Here is a 25070-nt window from a genome sequence, read left to right as displayed (position 1 = left end):
AAAGTTTACTAGTTTTGTTTTTGCTTTTAGATAACTGCACATGACCTTGCCTGTACACTCTGTGCTTACGGATGTGGGCGTTACTGGAGAAGGAGCATTATTTGACTTGTGACTTGCTATTATTATTAGTTACTTTCCAAAGGACCACATACTATCTTCTCTGGTTAACAAAATGCCTTTCGCTATTAGGAGATTTCTTTGCACAATGGAGAAGAAACTGTTTAGAAAACTGATTACAAAAGACAGATTTGATTATAAAATGCTATACTTTGTCAGAAAAATAGAGATATACCTTTACAATCTTTTGTGGCATCCTATATATTGATCAAAGATTCAAGAAGTACTCTGAGTAGACATTTCTAATATCTCATTGCAAACTAAGTGTTCTTAAAAGTAGAATAAGGCAGTTTAAAAAGCTTTTCCATGATATCTAACTTCCTGCAAGTAAAATTTGATACACTAAAAGCTTATTTAGGGTATGGGATGCCAATGCTTGTTTATAGTTCATAGATTTGTAATTTGTAGATGTGGCATCAATGGACACAGATATCTTGATTTACTTCTATTTTTTTTCTTTCAAATAAAACTCTTTTTTTTTTTTTTTTTTTTATTCTGGCCCTGCTATAGCATGCTTTATAGAAGTAGTATTTGTGTTTTTATTATAGTAAAATAAATAAAATGTAAAAATTACAGTTCTAATCATTGGACATATACAATTGAATTGCAATAATTACCTTCACAATGTTGTATAATCATTACCACTATTGCCAAAACTTTTCATCACCCTAAACATACTGTGTACCCATTAAGTAATAATGCACTCCCACCCCAGCACCAGTCCCTGGTAACTTCTATTCTACTTTCTTTCTGTATGAATTTGCCTATTCTAGATACCTCATATTAACCATCACATCATATAAAAGGAATCATGTAGTATTTGTACTTTAGTATCTGGCTTATTTCACTTACCATAATGTTTCCAAGGTTCATGCATATTGTAGTATGGATCAGAAGTTCATTCCTTCATATGGCTGAATAATATTCCATTGTGTGCATAAATACCAGATTTTGTCTATCCATTCATCTGCTGATGGACACTTGAACTCTTTCTACCTTTTGGCTACTGTGAATAATGCTGCTGTGGAACATTTGTGTACAAGTATTGATATGAATCCTTGTGTTAGTTTTTTGGGTATATATGCCTAGGAGTTGAATTGCTGAATCATGTATTAATTCTATGTTTAATTTTTTGAGGAACTACCACAGTCTCTTCTGTGGCAGCTGTACCATTTTACAATCCTACCAGCAATGCACAAGGAAGATTCTATCTTTTTTAAAGATATATTTATTTATTTGAGAGAGGGAGCATGTGGCAGGGAGGAGCAGAGGGAGAGGAAGAGAGAAAATTAAGCAGATTCTGCGCCGAGGGCAGAGACCAATGTGATCTCGATCTCATGACACCAAGATCACAACCTGAGCCTAAACAAGTTAGACACTTAATTGACTGCACCACTCAGGTGCACCCCTTTTTTTTTCATAAAGAGAGGAACAGAGGGCCGGGGGTAGAATGTTAAGCAGGCTGCATGCCCTGTGTGGAGCCCAATGCAGGGCTCAGTCTCATAACCCTGAAATCATGACCAGAGCCAAAATCCAGAGTTGGACATTTAACCAAATGAACCAACCAGGCACCAAAGAAAGATTCTATTTTTAATTGAACTTCTGGGATACTTATCTTGGTTCTGCACTGATCCTATAACTTGGCTATTCTATCAATGAAGCAGTCTCCTTATCTATGAGATAGTGTCTGCTCTGATATAGATGGGTACTGTGAGAAGGAATTATAATTCATTTAGCAAAGTGATTATAGGTCCAACAAGTTATTTATCCATTGCTCCTTTAAAGATTATGCATAAAACAATAAGAAGTTATAGAATTTTATCTTACAGTTTCCAATTTATTTTGAAAATGAGAAAATTCACAGTACCTTATAGGCCTGGATGAGCATGTAGATCACTCCAGGTGAACCGTGACACCAATGGACTAGAAGATCTCGATTGTCATCCACACAAGGAGGATAATTGCCGGAAGGAAATTTCAGCTGGCAGACATAATCTACACTGGGCTTGACCAAATTATGTAACTTCACATGGCTCACTTGAAGACTGGGCTAAAAATAAGAAAGAGAATTATTAGTTCTGCTAAAGCAAACAGGTCTTCCTAAATCTCAGGGATAAGTGGATAAGTGTGTGTGTGTGTGTGTATGTGTGTGTGTGTTTAGTGAGGGAGACAGAGAGGGAGTAGGAAGGGCAGAAGGAGAGGGACAGAAAAAATCCTAAGCAAACTCCACACCCAGTGCGGAGCCCAAAGTGGGGCTTGACTCACAACCCTGAGATCATGACCTGAGCTGAAATCAGGAATTGGATGCTAACCAACTGAGCTACCCAGGTGTCCCTGGGATTAGTTTTAAACTAGAAAGAAAATATGACCAGAAAGAACTAGAAGTTATTAAGAGGTTTTGGATTCCATTCCAATTTTTTTTTTTACCTATTAGAACCACCTAAAATTAAGCTACCAGTTATCTCTTGGGACTTTATATACATACTATTTTTCAATATTTATTGTGTATACATACATATAAATATTTTCCTAAGTCAATGCATGAGCATAAGAGATGTTTCCTAAGGTTTTAATACCTTAAGCATACTTTATTTTTTTTTAATTTTTATTTTCAGTAGGTTTCACACCTAGCATGGAGCCCAATGCAGGGCTTGAACTCATGATCAAAACCTGAGCTGAGATCAAGAGTCAGATGTTTAACCAACTGAGCCAGCAAGATACCCCCATATCTTAGAAGCCACAAAGAAGATGCATTAGACAACATAAGTGGAATTTTCATTATTGCATTTAGAGAAGCAGTAGATGTTTCCAATAGAAGAGGAAGCTAACAAGTCAGGAGACCTAGAATCTAGATCCCAAACTGCTGTGTGACTCTAGATTAAGTCTTTCTGCAGAGGATTTGGGACTAGTATTTATGTAGGATTATTATGATACAATGATGTACAAACTTGTAGGATGCACTAACATAAGGCATATGAACCTTTTTTTTTTTTTTTTTTTAACAATTTGGCCTTCTCTCCCTTTTTTTTTTGTTTTTTTAAGATTTATTTATTTTAGAGAGTGAGAGAGAGAGAGCACATGGGGGGAGGGCAGCAGGACAGGGAAAGAGAGAATCTAAAGCAGACTCCCCACTGAGCACAGAACCCGACCTAGGTCTCAATCTCACGACCCTGAGATCATGACCTGAGTGGAAAGCAAGAGCCAGACATTCAACCAACTGAGCCACCCAGATGCCCCAAGCCTCCATTTTTGATATTCTTTTTTAGTTTCTCTTTTTGGTCCTATTTAAAGTCATGCACTGAATTAGATGCATACATTAATTAAAGGTACTTAATCTGCACTAAGTTCTTTAGGGGCATATATGGATTTTGCTTTATCAGAAGAATATTGTTCAAGCTCAATTTAAAATGCCACAGTAGTAGGGGCACCTGGGTGGCTCAGTTAGTTAAGTGTCTGCCTTTGGGTCAGGTCATGATCCCAGGGTCCTGGTATCAAGCCCCGAGTCGGGCTCCTTGCTCAGTGGGGAGCCTGCTTCTCGCTCTCCCTTTATCTGCTCCTCCCCCTGCTTGTGTTCTTTCTCTCTGTCATATAAATAAATAAAATCTTAAAAATAAAATGCTACAATAGAATGAGTAGATTTTCCTCAAATTTGCAGGAATTATCCAAAATGACTACAAATAATATTTTGTCTTATGTTGATACATAAGTACGTACTGGAATGGACTTTTAGTATTAAAAGTTAAATCATTTCAATTAGACAATAATCTGCCAATGGAAAACTCAGAACACAGATTTCCAGATTTTTCACTGCCACCAAAAGGAAGCAGATTGAAGTAAGATGACTCCTAATGATCTGCTTCAAAGAAAGGTCATGAGGCTGTCCAGTCACTGACATATAGGATTCTAACTCACCTCGAAACTTCAGAATACATGAACTCTCCTTTCCTGAAAACTTAATATATATTTACTTCTGGAAATACAGAGCCAGTGGAGGTTTATACCAGAAAAATAAAAGAGTCTAAGTCTGAATTGTCAAAACCCCTCATTATAAAGCTCTTAATTGAGAAGTGCAGAACAAATACGAAAGTTGGTCTCTTACTGCCACTAACACTCAAAGTGTGACTTTGCATTCAAAAGCAATAATAACCTTGAGTTTTTCAGCTTCGTTGTCATTGTTTAGTTGTAGGGAGACGCAAGGTCTGACATTGATTCTGCATTACTGCAGCCAGCTACTCAACCAGCTAATAGTATGTATATCCGAGCACTCATGTTGAACATATTAATGAAACACTTTTCTTTATGCTGCATTGTACTTTGGGAAGGTGAGGGGGGCACCTTTGCTGCCATTAAAAATCAATTTTCTTTTGCTATGAATTCTTATTCACAGTGCCAATTTCTCTTTAAAGAGAGCTGAATAACCCCCCGGAAATGATGCTCTCAGGAGAAGTCCTCTTCTGACCTCCCCTTCCAGGTTATGCTTGCTGCAGTAAATCCTATTTGTCCTTAGTCTGTTTGACTTTGGCTGATGTTTCCCAATAGTATTAGGTCCAAAGAACTGCTGGGCATAAAGCGCATTCAGCTATTTTTCAGGTAAGTTATACAAAATCCATTGAAAAGGCTCTGTGGGTTTGCTCTCGAAGTGAGCCTTAGGCAACATATGCATTTGTTTTCTATTGATTTTGTTCTTACTTTTGGAATTTGTTTCAGTGGGTTGTATCTAATAATATGCAATAATATTAATTCAAGGCTTTTGCTGAAAGAGAAGAGCAGAGCAGAAGGTACTTCATATAGAAGTATAGGTCAAAACCCTTCAGTCTGCACAGTGGCACTAGGCATGCAAGTACGGTCACCTACAAATCAAACGCCATCCCACAGCACAATGCTTTTTATGTTTATACACTTTAAAATGCACTGTGGCAAACACCGTCCTTGTTTGTCAAGGCCAGGTGATTACAGGGAGAGTGATGTAGCGGTCGACAGAATGACAAAACGGAGGGGAGCCCCGGTCTTCTCACCCTGGCCAGGACAATGAGCAAGCACATTTTTGAGTTTCACCAGCTTCACCTCTTACCTGCATCAGCAAATAATAAATTCCTGCCAGGCCGTGAGCAGCCCCCACGTAATATTCTTGGTACCATTCATACATCAGTGGAGTCTTTGCTGTGAAGTTTCTCTTTTGGGCTAGGTTTTCTCCAGAGGTTAAAACTGCTTCACAAATCTACAGGGAGAAAACGGATTGAAATAATGAGAGAATCAGAGAATCAGAATAAAAATCTTCCCGGCGGAGATAAGGAACTTTTCGCTAAGAGAGGTATGGAGAACATGGTGAATCAGACCCAGTCTTATGGCCATGGGCAGGCAGTTTAGTTCTGTGCTCAGAAAGCAGGGGGGACTGCATTCTGCCTAAAAGAGGGAGAGATGGCAATCCTTAACTCTCTTTACTGGAGCTTACAAGAATTCACTTGACCAGGAAAGCTTGAATTCCTTCAGGCACGAAAGGAGACGCCTGTACCTGGGAGGTGAAATCTGGCCCTCATCTTCTGAAGGGCCTCGACACTCCAACAGAGTGGGCTGGACTTCCCACTCTTAGAACTCCCTAAGTGTTTCCAACAGCACTCAGCGTGACACTGTCCGCTCTCTGATCCCACCTGACCTTCAGAAGCCAACTGACACTTTCCTTCTACCTGGGGTATGCTCACTGGAGAAACAAAACCAAAGTTCACATAGATAACAACTGGGATCCTAACAAGGCTCCAAAAAGCACAAAAATGTGGTACCTGCTGAATATGGCTTTGAGGAATCTTTTCCACTCCAAAGTTCTTATTCACAAAGAGAAGAGCATAGACGTAGCCCATTCGTCCATAGAGCATTTCATTTGGAGCATGGTGGTCAATTTTATTTAGGTGAATTAGTCTGGGAATAAAAATACATGCTGAAGAAGACTTGAAAGGGATCGGGTAGTGGCATATACCTAAAGATGATACATTTAAAAAATATACACAAATATACATCTAAGTATTATAAATTACTATTATAGTTATTTTATTTTTAAAAAGATTTTATTTCAAAGATTTTATCTCTTTATTTGAGAGAGAGACATAGTGAGAGAGAGCATCAGTAGGGGGTGGGCGCTGGGAACTTGGGGGGAGGGGCAGAGGGAGAGGGAGTCCTACACAGGGTTCAATCCTAGGATCCTGGGACCACGACCTGAGCCAAAGGCAGGTGCTTAACCAACTGAGCCACCCACGTGCCCCACTAATATAGTTATTTTAAACATTTTAAATATACTAAAATTAATATATAAAAGGTAAATATTTTCACATATTTATATTATAAATTATATTATTATACATTAAGTGGGCTGAGCTGGATTACAAAGGGTAGTCAGGATTTAAAAATTAACCCTCAACTAAATTTTTCTTCAGTTCACAATGGAACTGACAAATTCAAAGAATTAAAGAATACGCATGTGAGGCAGAAGCTACCTGGAGCCTCCCAGGTTCCTCCTGGAGCTATGCCCTAAAACCAGCAGCTGGGAAGGTTAAGAGAAGCTAAGGACTGCTGCCCAGTATGGCATTTAGTCTGGAGAAAGGCCTCAGTCAGTGCTCAGAGGGTCACCTATTTCCATAAAATGAAAGCCTGCTGCACCCGCCCCCCGTTACCTCCTCCTGTGGTTTGTTTCTTAACATGTCTTCAGGTCAGGCTTACCTGAGGTGTCTGTATGGCAGCCTGATCTACCGTAATTGATAAAAATGCACAAAGGTAACAGTCAGCCTCCCTGTCTTCCCAGGCTCCCCCTTCTAGCCCTTCTTTTCAGAAATAGCCATGATTACCAAATTCTTAGATATTCCTAGAAGTACTTTATGCACATATAAGCAACTGTAAATATGCCTCTCCCTAAATGTTCTGTGGCTTGCTTTTGACAATACATTTCCACATATATTCTCGATCAGTCTCATTCCTTATCATAGCTGCATACTATTCCATGGAATGGCTATATTATAATATATTAACTCTCTGTTGATAGACTCAGTTCAGCTTCTCAGAAAAAGTTATTTTTGGTTTTGGCTTCAGGTAAGATGGAGTAGACACGCCCCACCCTGACTCTCCCAGTAGATGCAGCTCCAAGACCTGGAGAGAGGGCACAAAGCAGCATTTGAGGGCTCTAAACAGTAAACATTAGCAGGCAGAGTGGGGAAGACCAGAATTTGAAGTACCACCAAACCATTGGTGAGTCTGCCATATTTTCGTCTATGGTATTCCCCTGGCTTGAATTCAGGACAGCCTCAAACCTGGAAATGGGTAAAAAGAGCTGAAAGAGAGAGTCCTGGAAGAAGCCCTTTAGTTCTGTCTCAAGAAAGAATGGGTAAGGGAACTCCTAGTATCAGAGAGAGTAGGTCAAGCCCCTCAGTTTTGTTTCCTTGCATTCGCTCTGTTTATCCACACCCAAGGCCACAAGCAGTCTTGTGGTGGCAGCAGAAATGAAGGCAGGAGTAGTCCACAGAAGCCAAGTCTCTGAGGGAAGGACCCTTCCTCATAGGTTGGAGGAGCTGTGGCCCCATGAGGGTGAGGTAAGCCCCCATCGCTTTACTAATCTTTCTCACCTCCCCATCATTTGGCCCCAGATATAGGCCCAGTCATGGGAATACTTGGTAGGGCAGGGTAACAGAAGCCCCAGATTTCTTTCCAGAGAACATGGGGAGTCCTAGGAAACCAGAAAGCAGGTGACAGTCACAGGAAATGAACTCAGGAGAGCAAACATATTTGCAGTCTAAACTCAGAGAATGAATTTTTCTTCTTTTTGAGGGAGATAAGGGATGTGTGGAGGGTATAGGAAAGCAAATATCATAGGTAGGGAAAGTGTCTTTATTATTTGGATTTTATTACATGAAATTTTGAAAGCACATCTCAGTATCTTTAAATTATCCTATATATTCAAAGTAACACCATTTAAGTCATTAAAACAATATAATTTTTGGTGGTGAAGATGGGTGGAAGGTTTGGGAGGTGCTACAGGTTCTACTACCGTTTGATAAATAAGACCTACTAAGATTGTCTGGGGACAATGTGGTTTTTCTCTGAGCCGTAAGAATAGGGCAGGAGACTACTTGTGTGTATGTGTGTACATCTTCCTAATCAATGTTTGTACACTTGGTTTATTTGGCAGAATTTGGTCCACTGCTTGTGCTTTCATTTTTAACATACTTTGTTATGATTATAGCTGAGGGGGTATATAGCTCCTAATAGCTACAAAAACAAAACAAAACAAAACACACAACAACAAACAAACCAAAAAACAAAAAAACGCCCTAAAAAGTGCTGCTACCAGGCTATAACCACCAGATACAGCAAAGTGTGTCTGGGCTCCCAAGAGGGGGTACTTGTGAAAGAGCAGAAAGTTGCCCTCTCCCAACCCTCCCTTCCCCTTCCTTCACCCTGTGGGGTAAGGGGAGAGAAACACAGTTTAAAATTAAAAAGCCATGTTTAAATAAATAAATAAATAAATAAATAGATAGATAGATAGATAGATAGCCATGTTTTAATAACCAGAATGAGGTACTTTTTGTGACCTAGAGGGGCTAACAGTTATAAACAAACTGAAAAAAAGTTATAAAAGTATCCACTCCTCATCAGGAAAGAAGGGTGTGAAAAAGCATGGCGGGCTGCATAACTGACAAAGTTATGTTATAACTCAACAAATGAAGGCATCTCAACAAATTGGTTACACATGCATGGTTTTTCTTCTGTAAATATAGCCATTAAACTCATAGTGGAATAGTGGTTATCTTAGGATTAGGGACATGGTAGCCAAAGGTTACTTTTCATTTTCTTGTATACTTTGAATTTCCCCCCAATATCAACAGGGCTGTTTGGATGGTAGAATTACAGGCCATTTTGTTTTCTACTTCAATATCATACATGGATGGACACACACACACACACACACACACCCCTAATATTTTTAAGAACTTAAAAACATTTATTAAGAGAAATTCGATTTTTTTCTCATGCCAAAACTGGAGGTTCAGTAATGTTGAAATCTTAAGAAAATAAAATCTTTTAACTAGACACAAATGCAACAGTTGTAGTAAACAGAAGGAATATCTCAGAGTTTTGATTTAAAGGTTTATTATCAAGTTTTAACGAAGTATGTCAAATTGTATAGAATTTAAATATAACTACTTTTGTAAGGGAAATTTAATTCAAAAGGAAAATTACCGTGAATTTTTTAAGCAAATAGCTCCGTGGGAATTATTTGGAACAATTATTGCATTAGTTCCAATGATGTTCTCACACCTAAATGTGTTTGAACACATTTCCTCTATTTGCCAATGTTAGGGATCACATTACCCCTAGGTGGCGATATATAATTAGCATTCCAATTATTTTGCAGCCAAACTCATTTGCATTTGGGATGTTTAAAGTTGATAGAAAATACCTTTCAAATACCTGAAAATGAAGTATTGCTTAGAGTAGCCTAATAAAATTATATTTCATAATTTAGGGTAAGAAAGGAAGTATTCCTTTTTTTTTTCTGGATTTGACTTCAAGTCATTAAAACTCATGAGCTAGGTCTGATGATCAGTAAAGGTAGGACTTTTAACTACAGATTTTACATGCTATAGTCTCAAAGTGAAGAAATGATAGCATTTATAAATCATAAAGATTATTTTATGTGTTTTCAAAAACTCTCAAACCCAGAGGCACATCATTGCAGCTCCATTTGTTTTGCTATGTTGATATTAATAGCAACCAATCTTCAGAAGAGACACGTCACTGAAATGTCACTGAAGGGAGAACAGACAACATATAAAACGGGGGCAGTTCTGTTCCACTCCTAGCGATATTTCCCCAGGGTTTTACTGGGAAGAGTTTTGACCTTGTATCATCTAACTTTTTAAAAAAGAAGTTCTTTTCTTACTCATCACACTACAAAAAAAAAAAAAAAAGTATACACTTTCTGACCAGAAAGCCTAAATTCTTCATCCTTCTGAGTTCTGGCCCCAAAGCACTGGACCTGTCAGGTTAGTCACTTAATTGGGTACAGTAAATAGGCAACTCTATCTCTTTGTGTAGTGGCACCAACTATCTGGTGTGGAAGGAAGGTGAAAACGAACACGATACAAATCAAACAGCAGGAAAAATCAGTGCTGTTTATTCTCTTCCTTGCCACCTGCCCCAGCCAACTGTAGGACATTCTGCACATGAACAGATATACATATGAACACACACTCCTTTTGGGGGAGTCACAGACTCCTCCAAAAAAGCATAAGTGTTCTCTCCATGCTGAACACAATTTGGGGATTTTATATGTACCTTTGGAAACCCTAAGATTCTCAGGGCCCCAAAGTTAAGAATCCCTGCCTTAGGGAAACATCGACTTCTTTGCTCTCTAAAACTCAAAATTATGATTCTGAAAGACTATTATATTAAGAAACCATAGGAAAGGTAATCCAAAAAATGACGGTGGTGGAGGACAACACAGATACCACATAGAGAACTTGGGTGTCTCTGGTATTGCCAAAGGGCTGTGTGATATGAGAAAGAAGGTTCAGTAAAAAACAAAACAAGTAGGTTTATTAAATACCTGATGACATCAAATTATTTCAATTGAGTTACAGAGACTTACAGATTTTTTTTTCCCCCTTAAAAGAGAGGAGATGTGAAAGCAATTAAAAATAATTCCTTTTTTCTTCCTGTTCTTGCTATGGACTCTAAAAATCTGAAAAATCAAAACGGTGTCCATAAATGTCCTATTTTCCTATTATTATGCTCATTCTATATATTTAACCTTAAAAAATCTACTGGCTATATATAAAATATTGTTGAACCATTGTAAAAGTTTTTAAAACGATATAAATAACAAAGACATCTTTTTTTAAATCAAGGTATCAAAAATTTTTTTAGTTTACTTTTAAGAGTGTTAATAAACCAATATTAATATATAGTACTATTCCTCAAAGAGTGTTTGTTAGAACAGTACACCCTAAAATGTCATGAGGAAAGGGTTGTCTACTTGACAAGTTTGGCAAATTCCACTCCCTAGTCTCTGGCGTTTCCTCCATGTAGCAAAAGTTACTCAAGACTCTACTCTGAGCAGCTGGTAGGTGTATATTTAACTTTGCTTAGTGTTTCCCCAATCTGAATGCACAAATCTTGTTTTCATTTTTCACACAACATACCATAACTACCTGGCTGTACGTAAATTGAGAAAGGCTGGCATTACATAAAAAATAACAGGACCCCTATGGCTTATTTTTATGATACTTAAGAGTGATTCACTGAATGAGACTTCCTTCTCAGCATATGTGTGGCTAATGGCTTTAAACTAGCTGTGCAAAGAAACAGAAAGGTCGTGTCTGTGTTGCAAATTTAGATAGTATATGCATTTGTCAAAACTCAACAAATATATATACTTGGGCAGCTCATTGTGTGTTAACTATATGCCAAAAGAAGAAAACTAAACGGGTATTGAACACTGGTAAATGATATATGTGCTTTAGTATTTAGAAGGAAGGATACTGATGCCTGCAATTCACTCTGAAGTGCATCCACCACCCCTAAAAGGATTAATAATGGATAGGGGAATGGACTGATGGATTAGATACGTAGTAAAGCGAGTATAAAAAAATGTTAATGGTAGAATCTATGTAGTTAGATATACAGCTACTTACTATTGTTTCAACATTTCTGTATGTTTGAAATTTTTCAATAAAATTTTGAGGAGAAAAAACTGTAGTTATTAGAATTTTAGGACAAAAGCCTGTTAACGAAATACACTACTGCACAGTGTAAAATTAACCAAAGATCTTCCACAAACAAAATCAGTGATGTTTCTGGACCTAATTAAAAACATGGCTAAAGACCTTAACAGACACTTCACCAAAGAAGCAATGTTAATGGCAAGTAAGCATATAAAAAGATGCTCCACATTATACGTCGTCAGGGAGTTGCAAATTAAAACATCGAGATACCACTACACATCTACTAGAATGGCCAAAATCTGGAACTCTGGCAAGGATGTAGCGCACAGGGACTTTCATTCATCGCTAGTAGGAATGCAAAATGGCACAGCCACTTTGGAAGATAGTTTGGAAATTCTTAAAAAACTAAACACACCCTTACAATATGATCCAGCAACTGTGCTCCCTGATGTTTACCCAAAGGAGCTGTAAACTTATATCTGCACAAAAACCTGCACAATTGGATGTTTACATTAGCTTTATTCATAACTGCCAATACTTGAAAGCAACCAAGATGCCCTTCAGTTAGGTGAATGGATAAACTGTGGTCCATCCAGACAATGGAATGTTATTCAGTGCTAAAAAGAAGTGAGCTATGAAGCTTTTCAGGCCATGAAAAGACATGGAGGAAGCTTAAATACATATTTTGAAGTGAAAGAAGCCAATTTGAGAAGACTACATATTGTAACGTTTCCAACTATGACATTCTGGAAAAGACAAAACTATGGAGACAGTAAAATGATCAGAAGTTGCTAGGAGCCAGAGAGCAGGAAGGGGGATTAGCAAGCAGAGCACAGTGGATTTTCAGGAAGGGAAAGTACTCTACATGATAATAGAATGATGGATCCATGCAGAATGCACACCACCAAGATGTAACTAATATAAACTATGGACTTTGGCTGGTAATGACGTGTCCGGGTACATCCATCCATTGTACCAAGTGTACCACTCCAGTGGAGAATGTTGATACTGGGGGAGGCCATGTATATGATGGGGAACAGTAGGTATATGAGAAATCTCTGTACCTTCCTCTCACTTTCTCTGTGAACTGAAAACTGCTCTAAAAAGTAAAGTCCATTAAACAACAAAACACAACCCAAAAGCTCTGCTGGAATTGTAACTCTCTGTGTGTTAACATGCTCAGTGGGAGCCTAACAGCACTACGTGCAGAGCTGCATGGCAGCCAGATTTCTTCATAGAAATCTCTGTGCTCCATAAACATAGTAAAATAATATTTGTAGTTTATTAGTACACAAGTTTAGTAATTCTTCATAATTCACAAGCTTCTAGTAGGCTTCCCTGATCTATATTAAAAAAAAAAAAAAATCTAGATTTGCATGTTTATTTGCTCCTAAGAAAAAGCAATTCTCAATCAGTTTGTAGTTCAAGAGGAGGCCTCCCCCAGCCCACCACAGGAGATGAACTACATTTGTCAAATTATTGATCTTGGATAGCACCCTGGATTTGGTAATCACATGATTAGGCTTTTTTTTTTTTTTTTTTTTGGTTATTAAACTGGTGTTTGATCTGGTGTGTGTCAGTGTCATTACACCTTACAATAAAATAGGGACTATAAGGGTTGTTCCTTAACTACATTGGAATGATGTGTGACGTGATCAAACGACAGTAATAAGATTTATTGCAGAGAGAAAAGTAACTCCACTAAAACGTTCTTTTGCTAACGCACACAGAATCAATATGTAAATACGTCTAGATAATAATCCTAAAAAAAAAAATCCAAGATTACCGAGTGATGCAGTCTTCTGCTTGCTTCTCATTGTTCATCTTGTGATACACGACAGCACCTATGGCCAGGGGGCCTGCATCCCCGCAGAGGAAGGTGATGGAACGCTTAGTCAAACTGTTCAGACTTTGCTTTACATAGCCATGCGCCATCTGTAGGTAAGCAGGGTCCCCAAACACGTCATAGAGATGTAAGTAGAGCAGAGCGATACCTGAGAAGCAATAAGAAAATAATGTAAAGATGAGGAATGGCCTGTTGGCTGTATTATTTTGGTTTGTTGCCAACAGACAGACATTTCACCAAAAAGCAGCTGGATTGTTGACAAGCCATAACACATATGTAAATTATCCAAAAGTTCGGATGCCCTTAGTTCTAGACTCAGCTTCATTACCAAGCAGCTCTAAGAATCAGACACAGGCACTTGTTCTGTTTCTTCATCATGGCAACTGTAAATAACAGGCACTCTAAGACCCTCAAAGAATGCTAACTGAAGTTTATTATTAATCCTTGTCTCACTCAGACTGTGTGTTAATGTGTTATTCTTGATGATTAAATGACAGGTTATTGAAACTCCGGTTCTAAATAGTCACCTGTTTAACAAATAATCATTTACTTAATCAATAAACAAGTAACATTTGTTCTTGTGAGCTAAAGAAATTCAAAGACTAGGGAGTGAAAAACTCAATTTCTCTTTATATAGAAGATAGTTTTTTTGAGTGAGAAGGTAGGTAGAGTAACCAAATTCCCTACTCCAGTATCATTCCAGGCAGGGATTATAAGAAAACTATTAAGTTATGTGAGATCTGAGAAAATAAAGTCAATTCCTCCTTAATTTTGTTTTCTCTGTGAAGGACTCAGCCACTTTAGGAATTATACTGTAAAAACTGCCAATGACTTTTGCTTTGGGCTGTACTCGATTTGCTTCTTACCCTGCTCTTGAAGCCTGCTACATATATAAAATTGAGGCATTGTCTGAATGTCCTTATTCCAAATGCTTGTCACAGTAGATAGAGCTTCTGTCTGAAGCTGACTGATCTCAGGGCAGACTCAAAGATGTGGAGTAGGGGACCTGCCTGCCTGCAGCATTTCTAGAAAGTCATCTCTCCCCTTAAAGTACATTTTCCAACTCATTTACCATTTTTAGAAGATATAGAGCCTCTGTTTAAATCTAAATTAATAGAGCCCATCTCTTCATGGATTTCAGTGTAGTAAAATGCAGTCTGCAAAATTACTTTTCACTGTACTGAGGACAATTTTAAATTTAGATAGTTTTCTCATTTTGCATGGGTAATCTCCAAAGCTTTGTGCTACAGACAATTCAATTTCACATGTATATTAAGGCCAAATTTTCATTTCCTGCCAAAGTTAATAACCTTGTCTGCTCTTTTAAAGTGGCTTGGTGTTAGTAATTCCACAAGCTGATGATCAGACATACCAATGCTGAAGGTCTGTAGACATAAGTGTACAAAACCACATATGTAAGGCGAAAAAAAAAAATCTCCTTTTCACAAATGATCAGTGTCAAGAGCTTCTTCTACAATTAGGTTCTTAAATGGCTTCATCTCCATCCACACTAGGCATCTGCGGGCGATCCGTTTAAATTGTTACCCTTTCATTTTGGCCTCCTATTCCCCTTGCTGCCTGAACTCCCCTAATTAAGTTCTGTAAGCACCACAGCCAGATAATGACATGACTGAAGTCTGAGAAAATACAAAGTGATTAAATACAAGCCCAATGATTGTTTTCCTTTTCAGACCTTTGTCTCTCATTATAAACAATTCCTCTTGGCCTAAATCTTTAACAAACAAAACCCACTGAAGTTTGCAACTGTAAGGTCGGATGCATTTCTCAGACAAACAGGTAGTCATTTCTCCAGTCCACAATATTTCATTCATTTGAAAACCTTTTTCGTTTTCATCAGCAGAGGATGATCCTTCTGGCTTCTGGGATTCTACAACCTCAGGTTCTGTTTCTCTCCTTTCTCTCATACTGGGCCTCCGTGTCCATATATTTTGATTAAGCAATCTGCTGCACCTTGCAGTTTGCAGCAACCCCCCCCTCCTTTAACAAAAACACCCATGAATGAAACGGTTTAAAGTAAGAAAACACCCATGAATGAAACGGTTTAAAGTAAGGAGTGCTGCTGCCAATTCGAGAAAGTTTCCTGGACAAGCCTACTAGAAAACAATCTAGGTCTAGGGTATAAGACAAAATGTAGAAGTCGAAGACATGTAATGCCCCAATATTCTGTACCCCAGATGCCCTTATCTAATAGACAAATGGAGGAACTGTGTATAGCTAAATGTCTTGAACTTGATCCTTATGATCTTCCAACAATATTCACACACATGACATCACCTTAGCATAAATACCAAATGCTGAGAGGTAACTAGCAAGGTGGGAAATAAAGACACAGCCTTTAGGGCCCGGCAGAGAAAACTCACCCAGTCCCCTTACATATACCGTTATGCTTGTATCCATTCATAAACTATTCCCCAAGTAGGATTCCATTCTCCAAAGGACACTGAACATCATGAGAAAGAACACCGTAACTGACTACTAGGATAACAACCATCAAAACTGCTCATGAGACTCAACACAGGATGATATATAGAATTTAATCTTTTTAATGTTTCCTTTTTCTTTTTGTCACAGGATATGTTATTTAATCAGAGTGTCTGGAGCTTAAATTTGAATAGTGGATAAAATTTCCTTCTATATTATTTGCAAAAGGTAGAATAAAGGAGATTTGCTTCCTTCTTCTCTTTCACCTTTTCTTCCAGAACAGAAAAGACTGAAGTGAGATTTAAATTTTGATTGCGGGGATCCCTGGGTGGTGCAGCGGTTTGGCGCCTGCCTTTGGCCCAGGGCGCGATCCTGGAGACCCGGGATCGAATCCCACATCGGGCTCCCAGTGCATGGAGCCTGCTTCTCCCTCTGCCTATGTTTCTGCCTCTCTCTCTCTCTGTGTGACTATCATAAATAAATAAAAATAAAATCTTAAAAAAATAAAAAATAAAAAAAATAAATTTTGATTGCTTTTAATTGTAAAAATATGCTCCAAATCATTTTAGATTTTAGATTTTATTAAAAGAAAAAAAGAAACCCACTCCCCTCCCTTTTAAATCTGGAGGGATTTTGACATTTTCATTGACATAAAATTGATGTTAAATATTCTGTTTCTTAGATGGTCCACTCTACGATAACTATTGTTATTAAGCTATGAAAACTAATGCTTTTTTGGTCCGAATTTTATGGTCTTTTTAGATTTAGTCATATATATGACTTAAATTTATTGACATATTCTAAATGGGAAAATATTCCACATGAAGAGAGATACAATGAGAAAGGAATAAAGCAAAATCTAATCCATTATTTGCCCATTAATACCAAACTTATTAAATATGACCAATAAGCATTTGGGGTAACTAATTCTGTTAGGTAATGAGTCCTCTCCTTCAGGAATTGGAGGTTATTCCCACTCTGTTGGTCATACTTCATTTCCTAAAGGGTACAGGAAAGTTGTAATAGGGATGCCACTTCTATTTTACATGAAATCCAGACAAATTTAATATCAGTAAAAAACCAATCAAGTACCTTTTAGAATTAGGCATGTGAAATCAGTAAGCGTTTTAGAAATGCCAGGTTCATTCTTTATTCACAGCTCTGGAGACTGGCTTAGTGGAGAAAGAATTGACAGAGGTGGACAGAGTATCCCCTCCATCTCTGGGGAAAAAACAATACAACCAAGGAGAAGGAAGTATGTATGGAACGTGGACCAAAAGGGGAAGGCTGAGAATGAGCCAGTGCATAGTACTCCCAGCAAGTGGAATTATCTAAAAAGTTCATGTGGATGGGAAGGCTAGGGGATGACACGGTTAATAGAGATAGACTCCTTGGGGGTTCAAATTATCAAAAAATCAGACACAGGTTTGATGCTAATCTATGGATGGTTTATATAAAGGAGTTATAAACCTTTTATATACCTTATAAACCTTTTATATTATATTATTATTTTATATTATATTATATATAACTATATATTATATAGTTAAACCTTTTATATAAAGGAGTTATAAACCTTCTAAAACCATTTTTTTTTTTTTAAAGTAGGCTCCACACCCAAGCATGGAGCCCAATGTGGGACTTGAACACACAACCCTGAGACTGAGACCTGAACAGAAATCAAGAGTTGAACGCTTAACCAACTGAGCCACCCAGGCGTCCCAAAAAGGATTTTTCAAAGATAACCCTATGGGTCAATCCAGATGCGACTGAATATGCAGGACTTTATTAGGGAATTGGATCCTAGTCATGTACCACATGAAGAGTGCTACAGGGCATCACACCAGCTATTACATGCTTTGGCTTGGAAGCCATACATGCCACTTCCAACTGCAGCCCCTGGACTAGAAGAGGTCACCTCACCTAATTACATTGAAGTTGAAAGGTTTAACCCTCCTGGGAGTCCAGAAAGAGGGGGACACCAGATATAGGTGAGCACGAGACATATCTAACACAGGGCCTGGCAGTGGGGAAGAGGCAGAGACAATGAGCCAAATCTTTTACAGTTCAGGTTTGAGATGTTCATCAGACATCCAAGTGGAGAAGTCAAGTAGGCAGTTGGATGTGTCTTTTCTTAGGGAAGAGAGTCTGGACAAATGTCCTTAAAAGGTGTGGGGAATCACTGACTACTGGAACAGTCAGTGATTCTCTGATGCACTTCAGGAGCAAGTGGGCTAGAAGATTCATCAATCCAGTGTAGGTAGGGGTTGTTTTTAATAAAAACAAAAGCAAAGTACCCTTCTTTTTGGTCTGAGGCTAGAAGAAACCCAGACATATATTACTTTGCTCTTACAACTCCTAGAGCTTGTTTGGTTGCTTACAACTGTGGTGTCCGATATGAGAGCTTATAACCATAAGTGTCTAGAAAGTTAATTAAAAGTAACCAAAATTTAAAATTCAATTTCTCAGTCACACTAGCCATATTTCAAATGCTCAATAGCTACATGTGGCTAGTGGCTGCTGTAATGGACAACAAAATAACATTCCTATCACTGCAGAACATTCTAAGGACAGCACTGCTCTGAACACCAAAGATAGATGTCACTGTGCATAAGAAGTTCAGGAAGTCTGGCACTGCCCTCATATCCTAGAAATCAGTTTTTGGAATGTTGACAACTAACTTACTTGAAAGAAAAAAAAATAATGACATAAGGACCGAAGAAAACTTTGCTGTAATAGGAATCTGTCCTGGTTCTTAGTATGGAAGCTCTGAACTAGATTTTTCTACTGTTTCCTTCTGTAGCTATTACTCTGGGAAGGGAGGGTAAACTGCTTAGGGATACTTCTAAATCTGCAATTTCCTTACTCAGCTACTTATTCCCAGTAGTACTATAAATATAGCCAGCTGTTGAGAAGTAATTAATACTAAGCCTTCAAATTTCTGAGGGATCATTAGTCCTATTCATCTTGACCAATCAAGACCTTCGTGTGTCTCAAATGTATGTGGACATGATAAAAATCTCCACAGATGTATGAACTCTCAAAAACACTTGTCTATAATCCTGCATTTTAGAGATTATCTCTTAACATTATTCATTTATTTTATAACCAGTCTGCACTAATGTGAGAACCTCTGGCATGGTACTTCCTCTCTGTAAGGTATATCCTTGTGAGGTCTTTTAAAGATTCTCTTCATGTACTCTGGTAGGAAAAGTCATGCTTAGATTCAAATACTGCTGGAGTCACTAGAGGTACCAGCTAGCACCCAAAGAACAGGTGTCAATAGTTTTGAGTGTTACTGAAACAGAAACTCCCTAGAAGGGTGATGGGCTAATCTGAGTTTCAAATAAACTGTTCCCTAATCAAAACTTTGAAAGCTCATAAATTACCATGGTATTTTCCCTTTCAGGTTTATGAAAATGTGACAGTTTTCTCTCATTAACTCCATACAGGGTATGATCACCTGTCTTTCTACATCAGGTTGGTACTTTCTGATACTGTTTTGAACTGTTTCTCAGTTTTGTGAAGGTGTCTAAGTGCATTTTTATTTTTTCAACAGAATTACAGTTGTCTAGGGTTGCCTGCGTGGTTCAGACCACTAAGCATCTGACCCTTGATTTCGGCTCAGGTATGGGGTAGTGAGATCAAGCCCTGCATCAGGCTTTGTGCTCAGCGGGGAGTCTGTTTGGAATTCTCTTTCTTTCCCTCTGTCCCTCCCCATCTCTTTCTCCCTTCCTCCCTTATAAAAAAAAAAAAAAAATTATGGTTGTCTTGAGGGCAGGATTTCCATTCCCAGTCACTGTCATTACTGTGTACAGTGCTCTCCACAGAGCCTGTATATCAACACTGCCTCGACCTGGTATATCTGCTCAACTGTCAGCTTAAAGTCAAGTGTCACAAGCTGCTGTCCACTGAGAGCTGCTCTTCTCCAAATACTTGAGTACAAGTAATATGGCAAAACCAGTTGTGACTGTGTACCATTAACCAAACAGTATTATCCCAAACAAAGTAGTAAAGAAATGGGGGCAAAGATGTGCACTCAGAAGATGTGCTTTTTCTTTTTGTATTTCTAGAGCTGATTGTCTAACTGGAAAATTCGATTTTTAAAAAAGGAGACCTCATACTTTCCTCTTCCTTCCCTCAGTGCCCTGCCTCCTATCAAAATAGGAAGTGTCCCTAGTCTTTTATTCAGGCTGCCATTAACAGGTGATCAATCTTTCAACAGAGTAGTCATTAAAAGTGCAGGCTCAGGAATCAATGTCTGGGATTGAAGCTGCCAGCTACTCGCTGTATTTTACCTCATTTACTAAACCTGTCTATGCCTAAGCATGTTTATCTATAAAATGGAAATAACCATTGTTACTGTGATTCATGCTGAACATTGCAAGTCCTTAGCACATAGTAACTACTCAATAAATGCCCAACCCCATTAGACTGCGAGCTCCAATGTGTTGAATCAGTCACTTTGTCTCATCTCTGATGCCTGATTGAAAAGGACAGAAAGTACAGAGGGAAGCAAACTCTTCTTCCCATGTTCCTGCCTCTCTCCACCCTTACTGGCTCCTCGGACTAGAAAAATGTTTCTTGTACTTGTGCCATCTGGCCCCTCTCTTGAGCTTTCTGGGAGTCTTATCTGTCTCCAGGCATTCCCTCTTCTCTTTCCTTTTTCTCATATAGTAATCCATATTTGGACTATCCAGATGCTTGGTTTGAGTTTAAGGAGGTAAATTCAAGTCAGGCAGCAAAAAAAGACACCCCCTTTATATCCAGGGCTAAACAATAGGCTCTCTCTCCAGCTTTACACAGTATAGAGCAGATATTATGAGCTCTAATTTCTTAGTTCATTTCTCAATTGGACCAGAAGCCAAGGGAAAGAGATGTGATCGACTCTTCTGCATCCTAAGAGATATGAAATAAGTTGAATTCCACTCTTTCCCCATTCCTAGTTTGGTTTAAGTTATTGTTTTTAGTTTGTATAGGTGGTAGCTTGAATAGTAATGGCAGGACACTCTCCATTTGCTCATTCATTCATTCAATACATATTTATTAAGCACCAACCTTGGACCTGGCATTGGGTTAAATGCTTAAGTTACTGGAATAAAAATGACAAAACACTTCCCCAGTCTCCTCGCTGTTGTCTCTAAAAGGCAAGTTGCTTAGATAGGTCTTCTTTCTTTCCCTCCTGTCATTTCTTCTAATCAACATATTTTTCCTGCTTTCGATGTTTCATCCAAGCACACTGGTAGCATTTAAATCCTATAGCTGTTTCAAGCCTATATCTCAGCCACTTAAGATAACCTATGTACAATGACATCAGCACTGCAGAAAATGCAGTCTGAAAGGAAGCAAGTGGCAATGACACTCTGGCAGTTCTCTATCTAGTTGTCACTGCAAAGGGCTGTAATTAATCCAGCAGAGATCCACACCCTTTATTCCTTCTGCTTGCCCAGACAGCTCTGGCTGGGAGGCATAGGTGCTTCTCATGAAGGTGAAGGACATCTGCGTAGATCTCACATTAGACACTGAAATGCTGGCTCTGACTGAAGAGCTATGTAATAAAAAGATCAAATTGCAAAGAAAAGATACCTGGCCAGAGAGATTCCTTTCAAATAAGTCTGGTATCAGCAGAAACTAAGCCCCAAATGCTAAAGCTGGAGCTCAAAGGCTATACATTTGGCAGATCAGAGGAACAGCATCTTGAAACACTTTAATGACTTGCATTTAGAGCGCAAGTTAATATTACTCCAGGGATTATGCTGCATATCCTCTTATTTAAAATGTTATCTAATACTTGAAAAGAGAAAATATATGCTGATCTTAGCCTCATTAACTTTGTGAGTTGGTTATAGAAGATTGGGTTATGTCTTTTAGAATTAAAGCCCCTAAGAGTCCTGTGTGTGTGTGTGTGTGTTTTTAAGCGCGAGCTGATCATCATTTCCCTTAGGAATCATCAGCGTTAAGAGTGGGAAAAAAATGAAATTAAATGAGGGTTGGCACTTTCTCTCATTCTCTCTTAAAGACACTGGTGAGATCAGCTATCCCTTGGGTTTACTTACCTCTTCTACTATGTTATCTGCAAGGGAAGCAATCTTTTCTCCTAAACGCTTATTTCTAACACAAGAATATTTCATCTGCTCATTTAATTCTCTATAATAACAATTCCTCACTAGTGTTCCATAATTTCTACTTTATAAGGCACTTTAGAATCTCTTCCTCCCTGAAACCTACACCTATCTGGAACAAAACCCAGAGCAGCCCAAACATAGGTGCTGTTAGACCCTCTGGTGAGTCCCAACAGATTCCTGGACACCACTTTGGACCCCTTGACAGCTGGCCATGGGGTTCATCTTAAGGGCCCTGCATGCCTATTTGTCTCTACTGTCTGCTGCTGTGTGCATAGGCATAAAGAACACTTCTTGATGCAGCATATAAAGAACCGGAATGTTTGCCTTGCTTCCCAAGCTGGGAGTGCATTCTGTAAAGAATTCTTAGGTAAATCTACCAGGAAAGGATTATGGCTAAGAACAAACAATTCAGTGCTTATTGCTGGCATATTTTATACCATAATATAATGATGCGTTATACTTCAATGTACTAAATTTTATAAAGGACGACTCCAGTGAAAAGAACTATTTCAAGGGCAGCCCAAGTGGCCCAGCGGTTTAGCACCGCCTTCAGCCCAGGGTGTGATCCTGGAGACCCAGGATCGAGTCCCGCATCAGGCTTTCTGCATTGAGCCTGCTTCTCCCTCTGCCTGTGTCTCTGCCTCTCTTTCTCTGTGTCTCTCATGAATAAATAAAATCTTTAAAAAAAATTAAAAAAAAAAAGAACTATTTCAAATATCACTCATTAACAGCTGTAAGAGCTACTGATTGTTTTCAGACTATGGGTGCTACTTCATATAAGAAGATCCTCAACGAGTCTTTTCAAATACAAGCAATTATGAGGAAATGCTTCTGTTTTGGCCCAGTTAATTTTCTATCCTGAAACCATATCCTAATTCAGGATTCGGAAGTACAGAAGCAACTTTGGTAGCAAAATGCTGGAGATAACATTGTTCTGGCTACAAATGCCCAAAAATCCTTCCAGGTTTACTTTATGTCCAGTCCCTAAACAACTTCTTCCTGGAGACTATTTAATAGTAAGGATTTCTGCCTGTCTAACTCATGTTTCCCTCCTTCTTTCCAAATTCCTTTCATGTTCTATCTACTCTAATTTTTTCCTAAAACACGTAAGACTGACTAGTCATTAGCCACTTCTAAAATGTTTGCACAGAATGAGTATCATCATGTTACCACTGCTCGAATTACTCCATCTTACAAATTATGTGTAGACCTTCTTCACTTACAAAATATGTGGAGTGAACCCGAATATAGAAGTGGAGAGTAAATACACAGACAAGGGCACACACTGTCATGGGGTAAAGACCAGGTTTCTAAAGCCAGACTCACTGCATGGAGTCCTCACTTTCTCACTGGCCATGTGACCTTGAATAGGTACTCAGCCTGGTTTTGCTTCAGTTTTCTCATCTGTGAAACAGGGATACATATAGTATCCATGCCATAGAGTGGTTCTGAGGTTTAGGTTAGTCATTCAATGCAAAGCACTCAGAATGGTGCCTGGCATATGACATTAGTTACTGGCATATGTGCACACACACACTCTGGCTCCTGTCATTCAAATGTCGATCCTAACAATATTTTATTAATAGCAATCACTTTTAATCTTTACTTTTGTCCTTTAACAGTAAAATGATCATGAAACTGCATATTGGGGCAGCCCCAGTGGCGCAGCGGTTTGGCGCCACTTGCAGCCTGGGGTGTGATCCTGGTGACCTGGGATCGAGTCCCACATTGGACTCCCTGCATGGAGCCTACTTCTCCCTCTCCCTCTGTCTCTGCCTCTCTATGAATAAAATAAATAAAATCTTAAAAAAAAAAAGGAAATAAAAAGAAACTGCATATTGATGATCCTCATTCTCTTGGGAACTAAAATTTACTGAATATATTTATTATTAAATTACTGAATTCTTGTTTCTGAACATCAGTAATAATTTTTTTAACTCTCAATTACTGTCCGCAAAATTTATTATTCACAATACTTCATTCCTGGATAAGCATGAGACCCCAGAGCAATATATTGCCATAACTGCCTCATTGGCCAATATGAGACAGCTGCAAGGTTTGAAAATTTCTCCCTTCTTTTCTTTCGAAGGGTCAAGGCATTTTCTCTCTCTGTTATGAGTAAAAAAAGGTAAAAGTCAGGAATACAGGTTATAAAACTGCACTGTGGCAACCCATAGGAGTAAATATGTAGGCTTTAGTGAAAATGATGTCTGAATCCTATTAAAAGCCTATGTTAACTGTTCTCGCCACTGTGTTATATCCTCTGCTCCCATTTTACAATAAAACCAAGATAATTTCAGTTGTCAAATAGTTTGTAAAGTGAATGTACTTTCTACAGCAATGATTCGCTTCTTCTTTTTATTTAAACCTATACATATCACTCTTACCAATAAAGCATTATGCACACAGTGTTTTCTAAAACATCTAACATAGAGGTACAGAAATTCTACTAAGTACCTTGTCACTGTTAGTTTCAACTTTTTCCTAAAAAAGACATAAAATGGGAAAAAAATGATGGAAGTCCAATTTTTCTGTTTTAAGTACATACGGAATATTAAAAACACACAGTAGTTCATCTCTTCACTAAAACTCTTTCACTTTCAAGATCAAGTGAGCAACTGAGGCAAATACAGTCATAGCATGAATGTGGTATTATGAAGCTGGGCAGCCTAGCTCTGTTGCTTTTTTTTACTGTCATGAAGCAGAAACACAATCACATGATTATGGGTTTACTATGGATTGATGCATGGTACAAACAAATTAAGGACTTTATAACCTGTGACAAGCAAACAAGAGTTTGAGGGGAAGTGGAAAGGAGAGGCAGAGAACTGTTTA

The 25070-nt window shown here is 38.4% G+C and overlaps 2 protein-coding genes across 5 annotated transcripts in view; one reads left to right on the top strand and one right to left on the bottom strand.

Moving 5' to 3' along the window:
- The window catches only part of CPS1 (carbamoyl-phosphate synthase 1), a 354529-nt gene that overhangs the window by 140284 nt on the left and 189175 nt on the right, over window positions 1-25070 (top strand). The window lies entirely within an intron of this gene.
- The window catches only part of LANCL1 (LanC like glutathione S-transferase 1), a 36781-nt gene that overhangs the window by 4643 nt on the left and 7068 nt on the right, over window positions 1-25070 (bottom strand). For both annotated transcript variants that reach the window (XM_077885472.1, XM_077885471.1), the window contains exons 3-6: window positions 13609-13816; window positions 5895-6030; window positions 5189-5335; window positions 1985-2167 (exon numbers count right to left, since the gene is read on the bottom strand). In XM_077885472.1, coding sequence (XP_077741598.1) covers window positions 1985-2167; window positions 5189-5335; window positions 5895-6030; window positions 13609-13816 — 674 coding nt within the window. The remainder of the gene's footprint in view (window positions 1-1984; window positions 2168-5188; window positions 5336-5894; window positions 6031-13608; window positions 13817-25070) is intronic.

Source organism: Canis aureus, chromosome 36, assembly GCF_053574225.1.
Source record: "Canis aureus isolate CA01 chromosome 36, VMU_Caureus_v.1.0, whole genome shotgun sequence".
In the NCBI taxonomy this organism is placed as follows: Eukaryota; Metazoa; Chordata; class Mammalia; order Carnivora; family Canidae; genus Canis; species Canis aureus.
This window is presented reverse-complemented; position numbering and strand designations above follow the sequence as displayed.